The sequence below is a fragment of the Apostichopus japonicus genome, chromosome 8, assembly GCF_037975245.1.
Source record: "Apostichopus japonicus isolate 1M-3 chromosome 8, ASM3797524v1, whole genome shotgun sequence".
NCBI classification, from domain to species: Eukaryota; Metazoa; Echinodermata; class Holothuroidea; order Aspidochirotida; family Stichopodidae; genus Apostichopus; species Apostichopus japonicus.
This window is the reverse complement of record NC_092568.1, coordinates 4,239,526-4,257,310: the sequence shown is the minus strand read 5'-3', so window position 1 is coordinate 4,257,310 and position 17,785 is coordinate 4,239,526. Positions and strand designations below refer to the sequence as shown.

General features: G+C 40.1%; 2 protein-coding genes across 3 annotated transcripts; both read right to left on the bottom strand.

Annotated features, from left to right (window-relative positions):
• Nucleotides 1-2,147: 2,147 nt before the first annotated feature.
• LOC139971408 (potassium channel, subfamily K, member 16-like) lies at nucleotides 2,148-8,520 on the bottom strand. 2 transcript variants are annotated; one of them, XM_071977784.1, is made up of 3 exons: nucleotides 8,319-8,520; nucleotides 6,427-6,664; nucleotides 2,148-5,462 (listed from the first exon to the last, which is right to left on the bottom strand). In XM_071977784.1, exons 1-3 carry the CDS (start codon nucleotides 8,406-8,408, stop codon nucleotides 4,690-4,692), a joined length of 1,101 nt encoding a protein of 366 aa, XP_071833885.1. In that variant the 5' UTR covers nucleotides 8,409-8,520; the 3' UTR covers nucleotides 2,148-4,689. The 2 variants fall into 2 exon arrangements, with proteins under 2 accessions (XP_071833885.1, XP_071833884.1); XM_071977783.1 differs by lacking the exon at nucleotides 8,319-8,520 and adding an exon at nucleotides 7,610-8,154.
• A 1,444-nt stretch (nucleotides 8,521-9,964) lies between these two features.
• On the bottom strand, nucleotides 9,965-17,446 carry LOC139972042 (potassium channel, subfamily K, member 16-like). Its single transcript, XM_071978920.1, has 2 exons — nucleotides 16,883-17,446; nucleotides 9,965-15,970 (listed from the first exon to the last, which is right to left on the bottom strand). The coding sequence occupies exons 1-2, from the start codon at nucleotides 17,244-17,246 to the stop codon at nucleotides 15,198-15,200; spliced, it is 1,137 nt and encodes a 378-aa protein (XP_071835021.1). The 5' UTR covers nucleotides 17,247-17,446; the 3' UTR covers nucleotides 9,965-15,197.
• Between the last annotated feature and the right edge of the window lie 339 nt (nucleotides 17,447-17,785).

The following is a 17,785-nucleotide window of genomic DNA, read 5'->3' as shown; positions in this document are numbered from 1 at the left end:
TCCCATTTTCCTGGACCCCCAAAATGACATCTGGCTCTGAGGATATAGCCCCGTCTGACCTCCATTTAGTCGGGCGTGCCTCTACCAAAACAAGCTAATTAAGTTTAGAGTGTAAAGGAATGTAAAGGTGGTTCATGTCATACAGAAAACAGAGGAAATTTGAAATCTGGTTAAGAAATTACGTAAGATGCTCTTTTAAACAAAATAACTTATCGATGACGATGACAAATCTTATCAAGTTAGGTCTTGAATAACAGTAAAGATTTTTGAAGAGGAGAAGATGAAGAGGAGGTGTGAATGAGGTAAAGGATGAGGAGAAGAAGATCGAGGAGGGAAACTTCGAGGAAAAACAAGAAGAAGAGTAAGCACAATGACAGTGGTACTGGGCAGGGTGCTGTGCTCGGCAGTTTTCCAGTTGTGTGAAGAAAGCCCTCTAATATTCCCCATTTAATTCACTGAGAGTGGACTTTTCTTAACCGTTTTTGTCTCAGATTTTGTCCCACTGCCCCAAATGTGGTTCCCGTTGACACTAGGATATCTCCAAACCAGAGTAATATCTTTCTCAGTTGTTGGAAGAAGCTTTTTATCACAAAGATCTCTGTCATATCATATTTTGGCAGATAAATGTCATCTTTTGGGATTGTGTCTCATTGAAGCTGTTTCGTGAGTTCCATGACGCAGTTTTGTTTGATTGGGTTAACTGGAATTACGTCCAACCAACGACTTTGATCAGTGAAATTATCGCAATTCCTATGGAATTAAATAATCTTTCATGTCAAAAGTCGGTGTAGTATCTGCTATACAAAGAAATATCAGTACTATGATTGATTAAAGGCCATATCATAGTATAGCGCCCTCACATTTTGACACGAAAATGTCAAAGTCCTATATTTTTGGGATCCATCAAAGAATATTCTCTAGAACATGTATCAACCATTCTGCCAGTTAAAAACTTGATTTTTCAAAGTCCACCGATCACAAGTGCGATATCAAATCAGAATTTAATGAGAAATGGCGGACCCAGAACTAATTGCAGCAACCGAAGTTCAAGTTTTCTAAGAATATCACGAATGATTTGAATTATTGTTTGAAAACAAAGTTTAGTGAGTTGAATTTTTTTTTTTTTTTTTTTGGTAAGTTGGTACTGAAAAAAAAACTGCATTGGGAGTAGCCAATTAACATGTGCATTCAATAGCACAGTGATTTCTTCGTTGCAGAGTTTTTTCGCGGTCCCTTTGACCACGGGCTTCAGTTATTTTCCCTTTTTTTGTGCCAAGTTTTACATCGTCAAAAGGAGCCATTCGAGCTTGAGTTTCTTTTTTGACATTGTGTAAAAAGTTATGTACATATTGTAATGGGAAAGGGGTCGGATCTGGCCGGGTTGGGCCGACTTGCCTATAGTGGTAGGGGAAAGGAAACTTCGTTTAACTTTAATAAAGTTCTATTGGGTAACTATTCATGGTAACTTACGATTTAGCTTCATGAAAAAGCAAGTACTAGGCCTTTTAAGGACGTTCTTGTACTAATAAGTAACATTTCTACACAATTTAAGGGGCTCAATAAGTCAAACAATGAGTCTTATACTATAGGCTGAGTATGAAATACTGATACAGTATATATAGCCTATACCAACAATACAAACAACTTACTGCGTACACATAGAATTTATCATAAAGTACAACTATATCAAACCCTCTTCATTTCTTAATTGAGTATTGCTATATTTTCAATCACTGCTTCCAAAGTGTTAGCCAAACATGATTGCACTTGTGAACTTTACGAAACTGTACCTGTACAGTAACTTAGGCATATGCTAGTCCTTGCCTTTTGCTATTGCCGTAGTGGTAGGTATGTACAGCTAGCCTTGGCTACCTTTATATACAAAAGAACATTTGCAATAAGAATTTAGGACAAGGGCCTGCACAATTATGAAAACAACATGACAGGTTAAAATTACCTCTCCTTTGTCTTTTTTTTTCGAGGAAACTCTTCGTCTTTTGCGATTCAGTGCCTAACGCTAGTACTAGTAGTGAAAGACCTAGTACCCTAGAGCTCGGTCCCGCTTCCTCCAAAGGATCGCCACTTAATCCACTGGAGGTTACCTGTTCCCTCGATCTGATCTTAGGAGTTTTCAATGTTGCCAGGAAGAACTCGTTTCAGTCGACCCGTTAGGCCCATTTGACCCGTTAGGCCCATTTCTTTTTTTCAGTAGAAAGGAGAGATCGTAGTCTCACTAGTCTGCTTCCGTGAAGTGTTCGCTACATACGGAGCTGAACTGGCTTGGCCCAGTGATACCGGACCTGGTGCTCTGCACAAACTTGGTCCATAATCGCCGTGTTTTGTCGTCCTTCGGTTATCGATGAAGGCTAATTGCATGATTATGACATTACTGTACCCCCAACAACACAACGGACCGGCATTTTCGTAAGTCATTGTACAAGATTGTAAAAAACTTGAAAGTTGTAGCGATGCAGCGTATTCTGTGGGGTTTTCAATGAGTGTAAATGTGTCTGTATGTGACGGCATGATCGTCGCGCATCCTGTTTGTGGTTAGCACTTGTGTTCCTAACATGACGTCATCGTTGTGTTGTTAGGAAATCACGTTTTTCAGTGGTTTGCTTCCGGGTGCGAATTTTAAAACTTTAATTACTCATTAGTGCTTGGGGTTTTAAGGGTGATGAGAGCAGTTTTCAAAATAGATTTTATCATAGATTTTGAGGGAATTAATCTCGATTCGTTCGATTCTTCGTGTCATGGCCTCTTTAATGAAAACGTTCATGCTGCTGCTGACCCCGTTTGAGAAAGACAGGCCTAATCTGAGTCGGAAAAAAAACTTTACACAGTTTGCCATTCATTCTTCTCGTTAATAGCCATGTTCTTTACCAGCCTTACTAATTTGAAAGGAAGGACTTCTTGTCAACTCGTAATAAATTATGAAATACCGAGCTTGAAAAATAAGTTTAAATATGCTTGGCCGTTACTTTCGATGAAATAACTAGATTTTTATTACTATGCAGGCAAACTCAATTTTCTTCCTTTTCACAAGAACAAATGCATGCGAGTATAAACTTTTTGTTCATTGAAACTACATACAAACAATTTGAAAAAACGTATTCAGGATTATTGAATTGGTTGAAATGAAACATAAACTTTTTGATTTAGATTACTTGAAAATACCCAAAAATTAGTTGTATATAAGGCACGATGTATGGAGTTCAATATATATGAAACACAGTTATTCTTATAAATGACATGGACTTGTTTATTCATTTTGTCGTATTAGTTCGAAAATTATATACAATTTGAGTTATTCTGTTTATACCGCTTCATGTACAACAAACACTTTTTCTTGTAACGCAAGTAAGAAAATGACTTAAATTCTGATTTCTTATCAAATGGAGAATATGGTTAAACATTTCAACTCATCGTTTTGGTTTTCTGTAATATGTAGCTGTATTTTTGGGCGATATTTACTGATATTTTAGTACACAATATGTATCGCGTGCTACAGTCAATTCATAGATGACTTCTACTTTAAAGTAGAGCAGAATACCTGAAACAAAAATCCTTCAAGTTTAATGCAGCAGGTCGGGTTTGTATTTTAAATCTTCGTCAAATTCGTTTGAATGGAAAATGGATTTTGTTTGTTATAATCATTGTTCTCTTCAGTATCATAACAAGTGCTTATAATCTTGAGAAAGACTGCAGCTTTTGAAACCAGGCAAAACTAGGCCTATAGTCCGACCACAGTTTTGTATAAGCAAGGCATATGTTTATGCAAGTTTACGTTGCATAAGAATCGGAAATGACGTAACTAGTCTCTTTCGTATTCAAATAGCCACGAGTACAAACTGTCATTTGTTGAATTATGAGGAATGGCATTGAACATATTGTTTATTGCAATACCATTTCCAACTATGATGTATGTCACGTGGTTGCATTCCTGATATACCTCCATTCGAATGGATCCTGATATACCTCGTGGTTGCATTCCATACCTAAGGAGTTCTTAGCTCAGTGGTTAACGCCTGTGTCTTCCACTCATTAGGTCCCCAGTTCGAGTCACTCCAAGTATGTCGTCCAGTTACAGAGTTGTTGACATATTGACAATTCATAATCATGAACATTAAATATGAATCTAAGAGACTGACTTCGGTCAGCTTGCGGTTTTGATAAACCAAGGAGGCTTCTTCGCGAGATCATGATCTCATGCTTGTAGGAGGGTCTAAAATACGTACGTACATACATACAATACAATTGGTGCTGAGAAAAATGATAGCATTTCTAGCTTGATATTTCCCCTCTAAGTGATTCTTAAACTGAATTACCAATCCTGAAATGTTAGAAAAGTACGCACTGATCCGAACGGAGTTAAATGGTTCTTTGTCATCCGTGGGAATTATTCCTCCTATTAGAATCTCTTTAACTGAAAGGACTACGATGATGCCTTTGACGTTCACTCCTTTTGAACTGAGAATTATCCGGTACATGTCAAATCACGTGGTCACAATTCAGAGAGGTCAAAATCCAGAGTGTCGTAGATTGCTCACCATCACCACAATCATCACAAGCACTTGTCCATTATGTATTGGTTATTTTCCAGATCTATAGTCGAGGGGTGTCCCGCTTTAAAAACCGACGAATTATATTCCAGCATGATATATGTGGACGCCATTCACGTATATGATTTTAGTTGGTTTCATTAGGTGGCTCTGTGTTCACGTATAGATACGGATACGTTGAAGGAGACGGGCCGTGAACATCGGCTGACGTCTTATTTTCATTACAGGTACTTTGAAGATATATGCTGGTGTCATGGTAGTAGGATAACATCTCCATGCTGTTACTGTCTGCAACGCTGTCGTCCGTGCTCTTAGCAGCACCGTGGCTTGGTGAACTAGTTACGAAAGTGTTGGCTATTGTATTGATAACTGTTGTGCTTCCGCTGGTAATGAAAGTTACAAGCAACGATTCGGCTTCGATAAGCTTTCTCTTCCTGTAACTCGAAAACGCTTTGAATAACGCAGAAATGACACATATGCCTAAGAAAACATATATCGTAAAGAACAGCACGAATACCCAAACCGTGTACGAATATGAGCACCGTGTGCATTCGTCAAGCACTATATCACCGAAGCCGATAGTGGACACCGTGATGAAGAAGAAGTATATCGCATCAAAGTATGACACTTGTTCGAAGTAAGACACCATTGTAGCAGGTATTAGTATCAATGTTGAAGAGATGAGCAGTGTCGTAATAAGAGATTGCACTACAACCCGCGACCATTTGTGTTTAATCGGTCTCCCGAGAAACTTCAACAATTTTGTATACCGTTTTACAAATCCGTCCAAAGACTTTCCAAACACTGACAAGGTAAACGCCATTATAGGTATCCCAACCAATGCGTAGGCGACGCAGAACAACTTCCCGCTACCGCTGCGAGGGACGATGTTTCCATATCCTGTGGAAAGACCAATTAAGATTATATATATATTGCATACACTAATATACTATATTTTCTTATGAACCTTGTCGATAAGGTATCACGGGTTGTCTTATTTATCGATGGGAAAGGGGTAGTTACGGGGTGCCGAGATGAGGAAGCTATACAAGTTTTAGGGTGGGCTTTCACGGCCAGGCTCGTCCGTATGCTTTCCCAACTCTTCCAAAAAATGCACATATATTACTAGATGCATAAACATGTAGAGGCCTAAGTATATTGTACAGTGTATATATATAAGCTCTCAGATCACTATCAGTATCAACAAATCATAGAGGAATCCAGAAAGCGTTTTGCAGCGAATCTCAAACAACTATATAAGCAAGCATGCATGGTGATAAGCAAGAGCAGTACGCATGACCTGAACCATTGACAAGTAAATTGTGTTGGTCATCCTTCTTAAATACGGGGGATGGTGGGGGGGGGGGGTGAGTGGGTGTTGGGAGACGGGGAATAATTTAGTGTGACAATTTAGAAGCCGAGGAGGTCGGTCCCTTATGTAGGTCTAGGAAATTACTGACGTGGACTTATTTGTGGTATTTTTCATAAGTCTATATTTGGTGATCACGTAAATTCAGTATGTTGCAAAAACCCGTTGCGATTGATTAATATTGAATGTTTTCATACTTTGTTGGCTATTTGCTGCACTCGATGTCAATTTCATCAGTTACCGGGACACAGGCTCAATTTCAGATACACGTTCTGCTCACAAAATAGGTCACGTGAGAATAAAAAATAAATATAAGTGCCTAAGTAGAACAGTTAGTTTAATGGTGTCAGGTCATTTATCTACATAGTGGTGCAATAGTTTGCCCAGCTGACGGTAAAATAATCGAATTAGGGCACTGCAGACATACCCCGGGCCAGTGTGCAACCGTTGCTCACTCTGTACTGTCAAACCATCACCATACAGCCAAAGACTCACCTATGGTAGTGATGATTGTCAGAGAAAACACGAAAGCTCTGGTCATTATCCATCTTGTTTCAGTCTCTTCAGTATCTCTATCTATCCAATAACGTTTCTTCAGACTTGCACCTTTCGAGAGATACGAGGTAATGTTGTAAGCAAACATCTGAAGATCGTTCGGATCTGAACAATTATGCGTATGGATAAATTCGAAGATTCCTCGGTAGAGTTCGTCTTTCGCCTCTGAAGAACTGCCCTGCTCGGTAGCACGGAAAATAAAGGCACCAAATACAAGGTAGACTAACAAGAGTAAAAACAATAAAATTGACCATTGCCAATTTTTAATGTTTAAGAATTTCGATTTTTCCTCTGGAGTATCCATGGCGAAATTACTTACGTATCTTAAACTAACTGAATTAAAATTCACTTAGTTCATCACAGGGTATTGAAAGTGACAATATCCCGACGAACATGCTGTACCGACTCGTTGTTGAATAAACCTTTCAAGTACTTATTCGGTTTGAGCATTCCTAATAGATCAGTCGATTACGCATACGTATTGCGTACAGTATTGTGAACAGTACGGTGGGGCCTGCGTTATATTTTTGTCTTCGATTTAGAACGAGTAAGTTAGTTCTTCATCCATTAGAAGATAAGACGGGGAGAGAGAAAGTGCTAACAGATATAATTTTGTTAAAAAAATATATTTTGATTCACTTATCATTTTCGTCAGTTGAACCGTGAGTTCAATGCTGGTAAAGTGCTCTCGTTATCTATGAATTTATGATCATCGAAGTCTTCCAGTTAGAAGTTAAACTTACAGAACATGGAAGAGTTAAATATGTCAGAAGCCATAACGCCTTCGAGCTATTGTGTCTTTAACCATTTATTACCTAAACATGAAAAACCAAAATGTAACGGTAAAAGACATCACAGTCATCCTCTTCGCGCAGACGATCCAGATAAGATTTTGCGGGCTCTCTATTAGTATAAACGCACAGGCCTACTTGTAGCAAACGAAGATAATTTACGCTTGTCATTCCTTCTTCCTATCAGGTGATATTCACTCAATATTCAATCACGAGCATCTGCTAGCTTTACTGTAGCTTGTTTGAAATAAATCGACATCCTGTTTGACAACACACGGACTTTATCAGTCTGTAGGGCCTATAAATTTAAAAATGTCAGACATGTCAGTTACCTCGCTGTCATCAATATGCTTCCTACACGGCGACCGACCATATGGCCCAGCTGCTTTATAGTAGGCTAGCTCACCTCCATTAGAGAGAAATCCTTCAGCTGAATTCTTGGTTAAGCTCTCGAGATAAAGCACCCAGGTTATACTTTTAGCGAGATATAATGATGCTGGTACGATATACAGGCTGGAATTAGTTCGGTTAATGTCAACAATCACTCGCATTCAATCACCATGGAAACAGATACTGAATTACACGTGCTGAAGTAGTTCGTCAGACATTGACCATGTCTCTCTAAACACTTTACTTTCTTCTTACCAGTAACTTTTTATAATGACGTTGCGTGATTCAGCCCGCGGAGAGCCGAAATTGGGATGGAGTGGGGTAATCGAAAGGGAAATTAAAGATATATCTGTGTGTGGAGACGACAGGGAGTATGGGGAAGTGGGCCCTAACTTATTCAAGAATTCATCCTCTACCCATGGACGTCGAGAGACGGATCGGGCGTCGGGGTCAATTATGTTACCAACCCCATCGTTTTGTACAGTTCATACATCCCATACTATCCCAGTCCCATTTTCCCGGACCCCCAAAATGACAACGGGCTCTGAGGATATAGCCCCGTCTGACCTCCATTTAGTCGGGCCTGCCTCTACCAAAACAAGCTAATTAATTTTAGAGTATAAAGGAATGTTAAGGTGGTTCATGTCTTACAGAAAACTTGAACAATGTTGCCGCTGTGTGTGCTTCTAAATGAGGAGCCAGTAGGCGTTTGTTTACCCCCTTCATTTGCACTCGTGCCATAAAGCACCGTGAAACTGGAAGAAATGAAAATAAATTAAGTCAATAATAAATGATACATTACGAAGCAATTATAACAACAACATAGAAACTGGAAGACATAATATCAGCGAGGTGAAATGATACATTAGAGGACACACACAAACAAACACAATATAAATGAACAAAGCAAGCTTACATTCCTGTACAAACAAACATAGATTTATCATGACGAAACCATAACATTACTATTAAAAACTAGCATATATATATATATATATATATATATATATATATATACATAACCTTACAAATCGTTACGGGATCAAGCTTGTCACACATACAATGAAAGAACACCGGGCGGTTGCTGGGTTGTCTGGGGTTTACAGCGTTATTCTGGGGATATATAAATTAGGGGCAAGGGAAGACAGGGGGATGCAGTCATACATGCACAACAAAAACAGAAACAAAAGTGAATACCTGAACCCGTAATAAGCCCACGCGAACACATGCATGCATTCTCGCCACTCCAGAGGAAACTTTGACATATGGTTAAGAAATTACGTAAGATGCTCTTTGAAACAAAATTACTTATCGGTGATGATGACAAATCTCATCAAGTTAGGTTTTGAATAACAGTCAAGATTGTGAAGAGGAGAGGAGGAAGAGGAGTTTTGAATGGGAAAGAGATGAGGAGAAGAAGGTAGAAGGGGGGGGGGCAAGGACAAACAAGAAGAGTAAGCACAATGGCGGGGCAGGGTGCTGTGCACAGCAGTTTTTCAGTTGTGTAAAGAAATCCCTTTAAAATGCCCCATTTAATTGATCCATAATCGGGATCATTTTTCTTTACCATTTCTGTAATAAAAAAAATACCATTTCTGTAATAACAAATAGTGCTCTTTGTTATGTAAACAGCGCTCTTTTGTTGGCAAATGCAATAAAGGTTCGAAGAGACAATTAAATAAGGTTTGTTGCAACGGAGGATCTTATGTGATTTAAACTTTTCAGGTATCTTTGTGGTTTCTGCACCGAAAATCAAAGTCACATGTCCCACTGCCCCAAATTTGGTTCCTTTTGAACCTTTTGTCCAAACCAGAGCAATATCTTTCTCAGTTGTTTGAGGAAGCTGTTTATCACAAAGATGGCTATCATATCATATTTTTCATATTATCTTTTGGATTTGTGTCTCCTTGAAGCTGTGTCGGTGACTTCCATGACGCAGTATTTGTTATGGTTGTGTTAACTGGAATTACGTCCGACCAACGACTTTTGAGGAGTCGGAAATGATCCGCAATTCATGTGAAATGAAATAATCTTTCAGTTCAAAATAGTAACTTCTAAAGTCGGTGTAGTACCTCCATTCCTCCCGTCTCGCGCTTGCTAAGTTGGGAGAAATATAAGTTTTCAGTGTTTGGCTTGTTCAACTCCCAGAACACACTCCGACGCCCTTGCCCAATGCCCTCCGGGCGGGCGTGCGTCCGTAATACCCTTACCCACCATCTACCCATGCTTTTATTTTATTTTCTACCCATACAATATGGGATGAGAAAATTCTTATAATTAGACACGAAAAATGCATGAAAGTATGAACTTATTGTTTATTGAAAATTAACACGAAAAATAGAAAACACGTATTCAGGATTATTGAAATGGTTAAAATGGTTCATAATTCTTTTTGTTTTAGATTACAATAAAAAAAAAAGTTGTATATGAGGCGGTGTATATGGAGTTCAATATATAAGGAACACATTTATTCTTATAAATGATATGGACTTGTTTATTCTTTTTGTCGTATTAGATCGAACATATACAATTTGAGTTATTCTGTTTTTACAGCTATATGTACAACAAACACAGGTTGTTACCTTTCACTTCAAACTCTATTTCTTGTAACGAAAGTAAGAAAATAACTGAATTTCTGATTTCTTATCAAATGGAGAATATGGTTAAACATCTTAACTCATCGTTTGACTTTCTGTAATATATAGCAATAAAGTATCGCGTGATACAGTCAATTCATAGATGACTTCCATTTTAAAGTAGAGCAGAATACCTTAAACAAAATCCTTCAAGTTTATGCAGCAGGTCGGGTTTGTATTTTAAATCTTCGCCAAATTCGTTTAAATGGAAAATGGATTTTGTTTGTGATAATCATTGTTCTCTTTTATCACAACAAGTGCTTAGAATCTTGAAAAAGACTGTTGCTTTTGAAACCAGGCAAATCTGAGCCCATATTCCGACCACAGTTTCGTATAGCGAATGCATCTAGGCAAGTCTACGTTGCATAAGAATCGGAAATGACGTAACTAGTACAATAAGTACTAGTTTGTTATGGTTTTATCATCTCTTTCGTATTCAAATAGCCACGAGTGCAAACTGTCATTTGTTGAATTATGAGGAATGGCATTGAACATATTGTTTATTGCAATACCATTTCCAACTATGATGTATGTCACGTGGTTGCATTCCTGATATACCTCCATTCATGATATACCTCGTGGTTGCATACCATATACCTAAGGAGTGTTAGCTCAGTGGTTAACGCCGGTGCCTTCCACTCATAAGGTCCCCAGTTCGAGTCAATCCAAGTATGTATGTGTGTATGTATGTATGTATGTTAGATCCTCCTGCAAGCAGAAACTCGCGAAGACGCCATCATTGACTTATCAAATCTGCAAGCCGACCGACTCTTAGATACATATTTAACGTCCATGATTATGAATTGTCAATTGTCAACAACTCTGTAACTGGACGACATACATTAATCTTGGAGTGATTCGAACTCGGGATTTTATAATTGAGGACCCCTGATTGAGGACCCATTGCACTTGATATTAGACACAAACTACAAAGTTTCAGACTGGTTGTAGCAAATACGTTAAATATGAATCTAAGAGACTGACTTCGGTCAGCTTGCGGCTTTGATAAGCCAACAAGTGCGTAGGAACCGGGGGGCTGGGGGGCGCCAGCCCCCCCAGTGAAAAATGTGGAGGGGCGGAAGTATCATTCCGCCCCCCCGCTCTGCAAGTCTGAAAACCCCTTTTTCATTTCCAAATGAGAAAAAAATCTCATTTTGAGCACCAAATTGCATCTAAGGCCAGGTGAAAATACAAAATTAAGTTTACAAAATGGAGTGGGTGTTGAAGTGTGCTATATTGCACCAAATTGCATCTGAGGCCACCTGGAAATGCAAAAAAATCCAAAGGGGGAGGGGGACACCCCCTCCCCTTAGACCCCTCCCCCAGGCCGGCCATCAGTCTTCAGCCCCCCCCCCCACTCAAAAGTACCTTCCTACGCCACTGTAAGCCAACATGGCTTCTTCGCGAGTTCCTGCTTGTAGGAGGATCTAAAGTACATACGTACATACAATAGAATTTGTGCTGAGAATAATGATAACATTTCTTACTTGATATTTCCCCTCTAAGTGACTATTAAACTGAGAAACAAATCCTGAAATGTAAGAGAAGTACGTGCTGATCCAAATGGAGTTAAAGGGTTCTTTGTCGTCTGTGGGAATTATTCCTCCTATTCAGGGGCGTCAACTCGATTTGAAACGTGGGGGGGGGGGACGTAATCGATTCGAGTATTCCGGTCGTAAGTACTATCTAAGCGGAGCGCCACCATCGGTTGGCGCGCAGCGTACAAGAAAATTTTTCTTCTTGCAGACCCCTCAGATTGCAGGAAACGGTACTTCCCGTGCATTATGGCAGTAAGCAACACCCCAAAAATTGATAAAAATTTCCGGCAATTTTTTATTCTGGGAAATATTCTCGAAGGAATCATCGCCATTTATTCCTCAGTTTACCAATTCCTCGTCTCCCAGAAGCGCCCAAAATTTAAGATATCGAAACATTTTTGTGTTGGCTGATCCATGATCGCCGCACATGCCCGTGAGAAGTGGTGACTGGGTGAAGAAAAAGCTATGCCGTTTGAAAACATGGGCAGAAAAAGCGAAAGTAGCGAAACCTAAGGTAAAACGCGCGATAACGAAGTGATTATTTACCAGGTTAATTGAGACTGTATCAAACGCGAGCTTAGGACAAACATATTCAAAGGTAATGGCATTACTAATCCCGATATGTCGTCTTTGAGGTGTGTGGAAAATCCACAACGACCATCAAAGAGCAATTGAATATTTAGTCTACTTTTTTTAAATTATGACAAAATTTTATGACACCTTTGACAAAAATTTTTTTTGGGGGAGGGGGCCTGTGCCACCCGGGCCCCAATGAGCACGACGCCACTGACCCCAGGGCCTCAGATATAGGCCTATTGCAGGGGTGGGCAACATTTTGAATGAATGGGCCAGATTTTAAGAGTGAAAGATTGACAGGGCCGCACCTAACCAACGACCTGCTGTTGATTTCAAACCTTTGATTCAGAGGACGTTCAAGCAATAGGTGTGTGTACTTAATCTGTATTCACAATACCATAATGTCAATACAGTCCAGTTGATAATTAATGGTGATAATAGACCAACCTGACAGCATCATTAGTGCAGATAAATTCTAAGCAGCTAGCTCGTTTTTGGTGATGATGCAAAATAGATTGATTTTTTCTTTTTCTTGAGACATCTCACGGGCCGCAAAAAAAATCACTGGTGGCCCGCAGGTTGCCCACCCCTGGTCTATAGGAACGATGTCCCAAAATTTCCCCGGACATATACAGTATAGGCGCAGGAAGCTATCCGCCGCGACTGCATGTGAGTTTCTCGACTTGCCGTCCTGAGAGTCATACCACAAAATGGTGCATTTCCTCATACGCCATTATTAATAATTTAAATAACTAACTAATAAGGCACAGCCCAGATCCGAGTTCGTATAGCGAGCTTAGCGCAAATTTGGCCAAAAGTCGTCAAACGCCAGCATGTTAAACCAGGTTGCTAGGTCTACGAGAATACATTTACATGAAATTTGAAAACAAGGATAGCAAGAACAACCACTTTTATTATGTTTTTAGGACCTCACACATGCGCATGTATCGTCAGACTTAGAACAGGTCCCATGTGAGTGTTGGCTAAAGTGATGAAGGCATGAAACTAAATCAGTGGTTGTTCGTTGGAGTCCTCAAGCAAGTTACCTTAGGTGGATCTGCATCTGGTTATCAGGTGAATTCTGGTCGGAGCGTACTATGTAACCACCATGTACCCAGGGACGTAGCTAAGGCCTGATGATTGGGGAGGGGGGGGGGTGGGTGTAGTGGCTGAAAATCGGTTTTGAAGCCGGACAATTCCGACTGCTGCTTTGTTCCCCCCCACACCCTCGCTCTACTCGTCAACGATACGGTCAGTGTCAGTCAGAAAACCCAATCTTTCGCGACTGCACTTCTGTTACGAACTTGTTGCGATACATTTGTACCCACTGGCACTCATTTCACAAACGTATTGCCCCCCCCCACCCCAACCAAATATTTTTGTGAAATTCGGGCAATATGCTGATAGCTTTTGGGCACCTACTGAAAGAAAGATAATTTGCAATGTGTTTTTCAGTGATTAAACTGATATTATTATTACCCAACAATTCTCACCTATACGGAAGGGTATTAAGACGGAAAATGATTGTATATGCTATTAGCATGAGATGTAAAAACCGATGCATGCGTGTATGATATTCACATTATCATTTGGAATGCGCGCGTAGATAAAATTTTAGTTATATTTTTCGGGCAAGTCGTTACAACCCCCCCCCCCCCCACAAATCAAATTGGGCTCCTACCCCTATGACGGTAGTTCTATTAGGCATTTTTTTGTAGTATTCAAAATCATACGAAGTTTTGTACGGTGGAGCATAAGAATCGCGAGATACAATTTCTCAAAGTGGCCAGGAAAAAGTGGTAAATATGACAGGTTAAAGGTCAATTTTGACCGAGATATTTAAAAAAAATTCAGGTTATGCACAATCACAGGGATAAATGAATAGGCCTAGATAAACTAGAGTGCGACAGTCGGAAATTCCGACTCTCGCACCCAAATTTTCCAACTAGCGTCAGTTTTACCAAGTTTGGGTGAGACACCCCCACACCCCCTCTAACGACGTCCCTGCGAGGTGAATATGGAACACGATCACATGGTTCAGCCTCTGTAGAGTCATGGTGCTCCGTAGCCTTGTCATCAAACGCCTCAGAGCACTAAAAGATATCTCGGCTTCCGTCGAACTGGCGGAGGAGACGAGGAGCAACCGCAAGAGAGCTTCGACTTCACCAAACATAGGCCGTACCGCTGGATTCATCGACTTGAATATTTGTCTATACCCTTCAACCGACGACGAATGGAACTGGCCTCGAAAGAAAGGCAGACTAAGCTTAAGATTGTTGGAGAGCTCAAGGTACCAACTCACGAGATCTGTGTGGAATTCTCCATTCAGCAACATTGAGTGATATTCGATGATATGAATCCTAAGATGTGTAAGCCGTAACCAAATAGAGCCACGACATTACCCTTTTTCCAAATGTGTGTGTGTGTGTGGGGGGGGGACATTTGATATTGTTTCCCCCATCCATCGAAATGTGGGGGGGGGACGTGTCCCCCGTCCCCCCTGGATTGACGCCCATGTTCCTATTAGAATCTCTTTAACTGAAAGGACTACGATGATGCCTTTGACGTTCACTCCTTTTGAACTGAGAATAATCCGGTACATGTCAAATCACGTGGTCACAATTCAGAGAGGTCAAAATCCACAGTGTCGTAGATTGCTCACCATCATCACAATCATCACAATCATTTGTCTAGATCTATAGATGAGGGGTGTCCCTCTTTAAAAACCGACGAATTATATTCCAGCATGATATATGTGGACGCCATTCACGTATATGATTTTAGTTGGTTTCATTAGGTGGCTCTGTGTTCACGTATAGATACGGATACGTTGAAGCAGAAGGGCCGTGAACATCGGCTGACGTCTTATTTTCATTACAGGTACTTTGAAGATATGTGCTGGTGCCATGGCAGTAGGACAACACCTCCACGCTGTTACTATCTGCAACGCTGTCGACCGTGCTCTTAGCAGCACTGTGGCTTGGTGAACTAGTTACGAAAGTGTTGGCTATTGTATTGATAACTGTTGTGCTTCCGCTGTTAATGAAAGTTACAAGCAACGATTCGGCTTCGATAAGCTTTCTCTCCCTGTAACTCGAAAATGCTTTGAATAACGCAGAAATGACACATATGCCTAAGAAAACATATATCGTATACAACAGCACGAATACCCAAACCGTGTACGAATATGAGCACCGTGTGCATTCGTCAAGCGCTATATCACCGAAGCCGATAGTGGACACCGTGATAAAGAAGAAGTATATCGCATCAAAGTATGACACTTGTTCGAAGTAAGACACCAATGTAGCAGGTATTAGTATCAGTGTTGAGGCAATGAGCAGTATTGTTATAAGAGATTGGACTGCAACCCGTGACCATTTGTGTTTAATCGGTCTACCTAGAAACTTCAACAATTTTGTATACCGCTTTACAAATCCGTCCAAAGATTTTCCAAACACTGACAAGGTAAACGCCATTATAGGTATCCCAACCATTGCGTAGGCGACGCAGAACAACCTCCCTCTACCGCTGCGAGGGACGATGTTTCCATATCCTGTGAAAAGACCATTTAAGAGTATATATATATAGTAAGCATTCATTTATAGACTATATTTACCCATAAACCTTGTCGATTAGGTATCACGGGGTGTGTTTTTATCGATGGGAAAGGGTTAGGTAGGTGGTTGCGAGGTGAGGGAGCTATACATGCAAGTTTTAGGGTGGGCTTTCACGACAGGCTCGTCCCTATGCTTACCCATATCTACCCCCCCCCCCACCCAAGAAAAAGGATAGATAAATTACTAGATGCATAAACATAAACATGCTAAAAGTTGATTTTACAGTGTATATATAAGCTCTCAGATCACTATCAGTATCAACCAATCACAGAGGAATCCAGAAAGCGTGTTGCAGCGAATCTCAAACATCTATATAAGCAAGCATGCATCGTGATAAGCAAGAGCAGTACGCATGACCTGAACCATTGACATGTATAATTGTGCTGATCGTCCTTCTTAAACACGGGGAGGGGGGAGAGGGGTGGGGGAGGGGGTGGGTTGTAGACGGGAAATATTTGTTGTGAAAATTTAGGATCCGAGGGGTCGGTCCCTTATGTAGGCCTATGAAATTACTGACGTGGACTAATTTGGCGGTATTTTCATAGGTCTATATTTGATGATCACGTAAATTAAGCATGATGCAAAAACCCGTTGCGATTGATTAATATTGAATGTTTTCATACTTTGTTGGCTATTTGCTGCCCGTGAGAATATAAAAATCAATATAAGTGCCTAAGTAGAACAGTTAGTTTAATAGTGTCAGGTCATTTATCTACATAGTGGTGCAATAGTTTGCCCAGCTGACGGTAAAATAATCGAATTAGGGCACTGCAGACATACCCCGGGCCAGTGTGCAACCGTTGCTCACTCTGTACTGTCAAACCATCATCATACAGCCAAAGACTCACCTATGGTAGTGATGATTGTCAGAGAAAACACGAAAGCTCTGGTCATTGTCCATCTTGTTTCTGTCTCTTCCGTATCTCGATCTATCCAATAACGTTTCTTCAGACTTGCGCCTTTCGAGAGATACGAGGTAATGTTTTGACCAAACATCTGAAGATCGTACAGATTTGAACAATTATGCGTACGTATAAATTCGAAGACTCCTCGGTAGAGCTCCTCTTTCGCCTCTGAAGAACTGCCGTTCTCCGTAGCACGGAAAATAAAGGCACCAAATACAAGGTAAACTAACAAGAGTAAAAACAATAAAATCGACCATTGCCAATTTTTAATGTTTAAGAATTTCGATTTTTCCTCTGGAGTATCCATTGCGAAATTACTTACGTATATTAAAGTAACTAACTAAAATTCACTTAGCTCATCACAGGGTATAATGAAACTGACAATATCCCGACCAACATATGCTATACATACTCATTGTTGAATAAACCTTTCGAGTACTTATTCGGTTTGAGTAATTTGAATTGGTCAGTTGATTACGCATGCGTACTTCGTACAGGAATGTTTCAACAGAACGGTTTTCTCTGCGGTTATATTTCTTCGTGCAAGTTGTGTTAAAAAAATTCAGAGTGCACCTTTTGATTACCATTTTTGTAATGAAAGAAAGTGCTATTTGTTATGTTAATTGCACTCTTTTGTTGAAAATGATATAAAAGTGTAATTAAAACAAGGTCTCTTGAAAAAATTTCAAATACCATAGTGTTTGATACAGAGTGCACGGAGGATCCATTTTGTTTGAAACTTTTATAGTCACATATCCCACCGGCCAAATTGGTCCACCCCCTAATTACCCCCCCCCCCCCTTATTGAATCCACTTCTGGAAGTAGAACTACAAGCAAGGTGGTAT

Bases quoted from the DNA above. Each gene is read 5' to 3' on its own strand.
- LOC139972042 (XM_071978920.1), bottom strand. From the start codon at position 17,246: ATGGATACTCCAGAGGAAAAATCGAAATTCTTAAACATTAAAAATTGG. The intron at 15,971-16,882 runs GTGAGTCTTTGG...GTCTTTTCACAG, and splicing joins GACAATCATCACTACCATAG to GATATGGAAACATCGTCCCT.
- LOC139971408 (XM_071977783.1), bottom strand. From the start codon at position 7,828: ATGCGAGTGATTGTTGACATTAACCGAACTAATTCCAGCCTGTATATC. The intron at 6,665-7,609 runs GTAACTGACATG...GCTACCGAGCAG, and splicing joins AGCATATTGATGACAGCGAG to GGCAGTTCTTCAGAGGCGAA. The intron at 5,463-6,426 runs GTGAGTCTTTGG...GTCTTTCCACAG, and splicing joins GACAATCATCACTACCATAG to GATATGGAAACATCGTCCCT.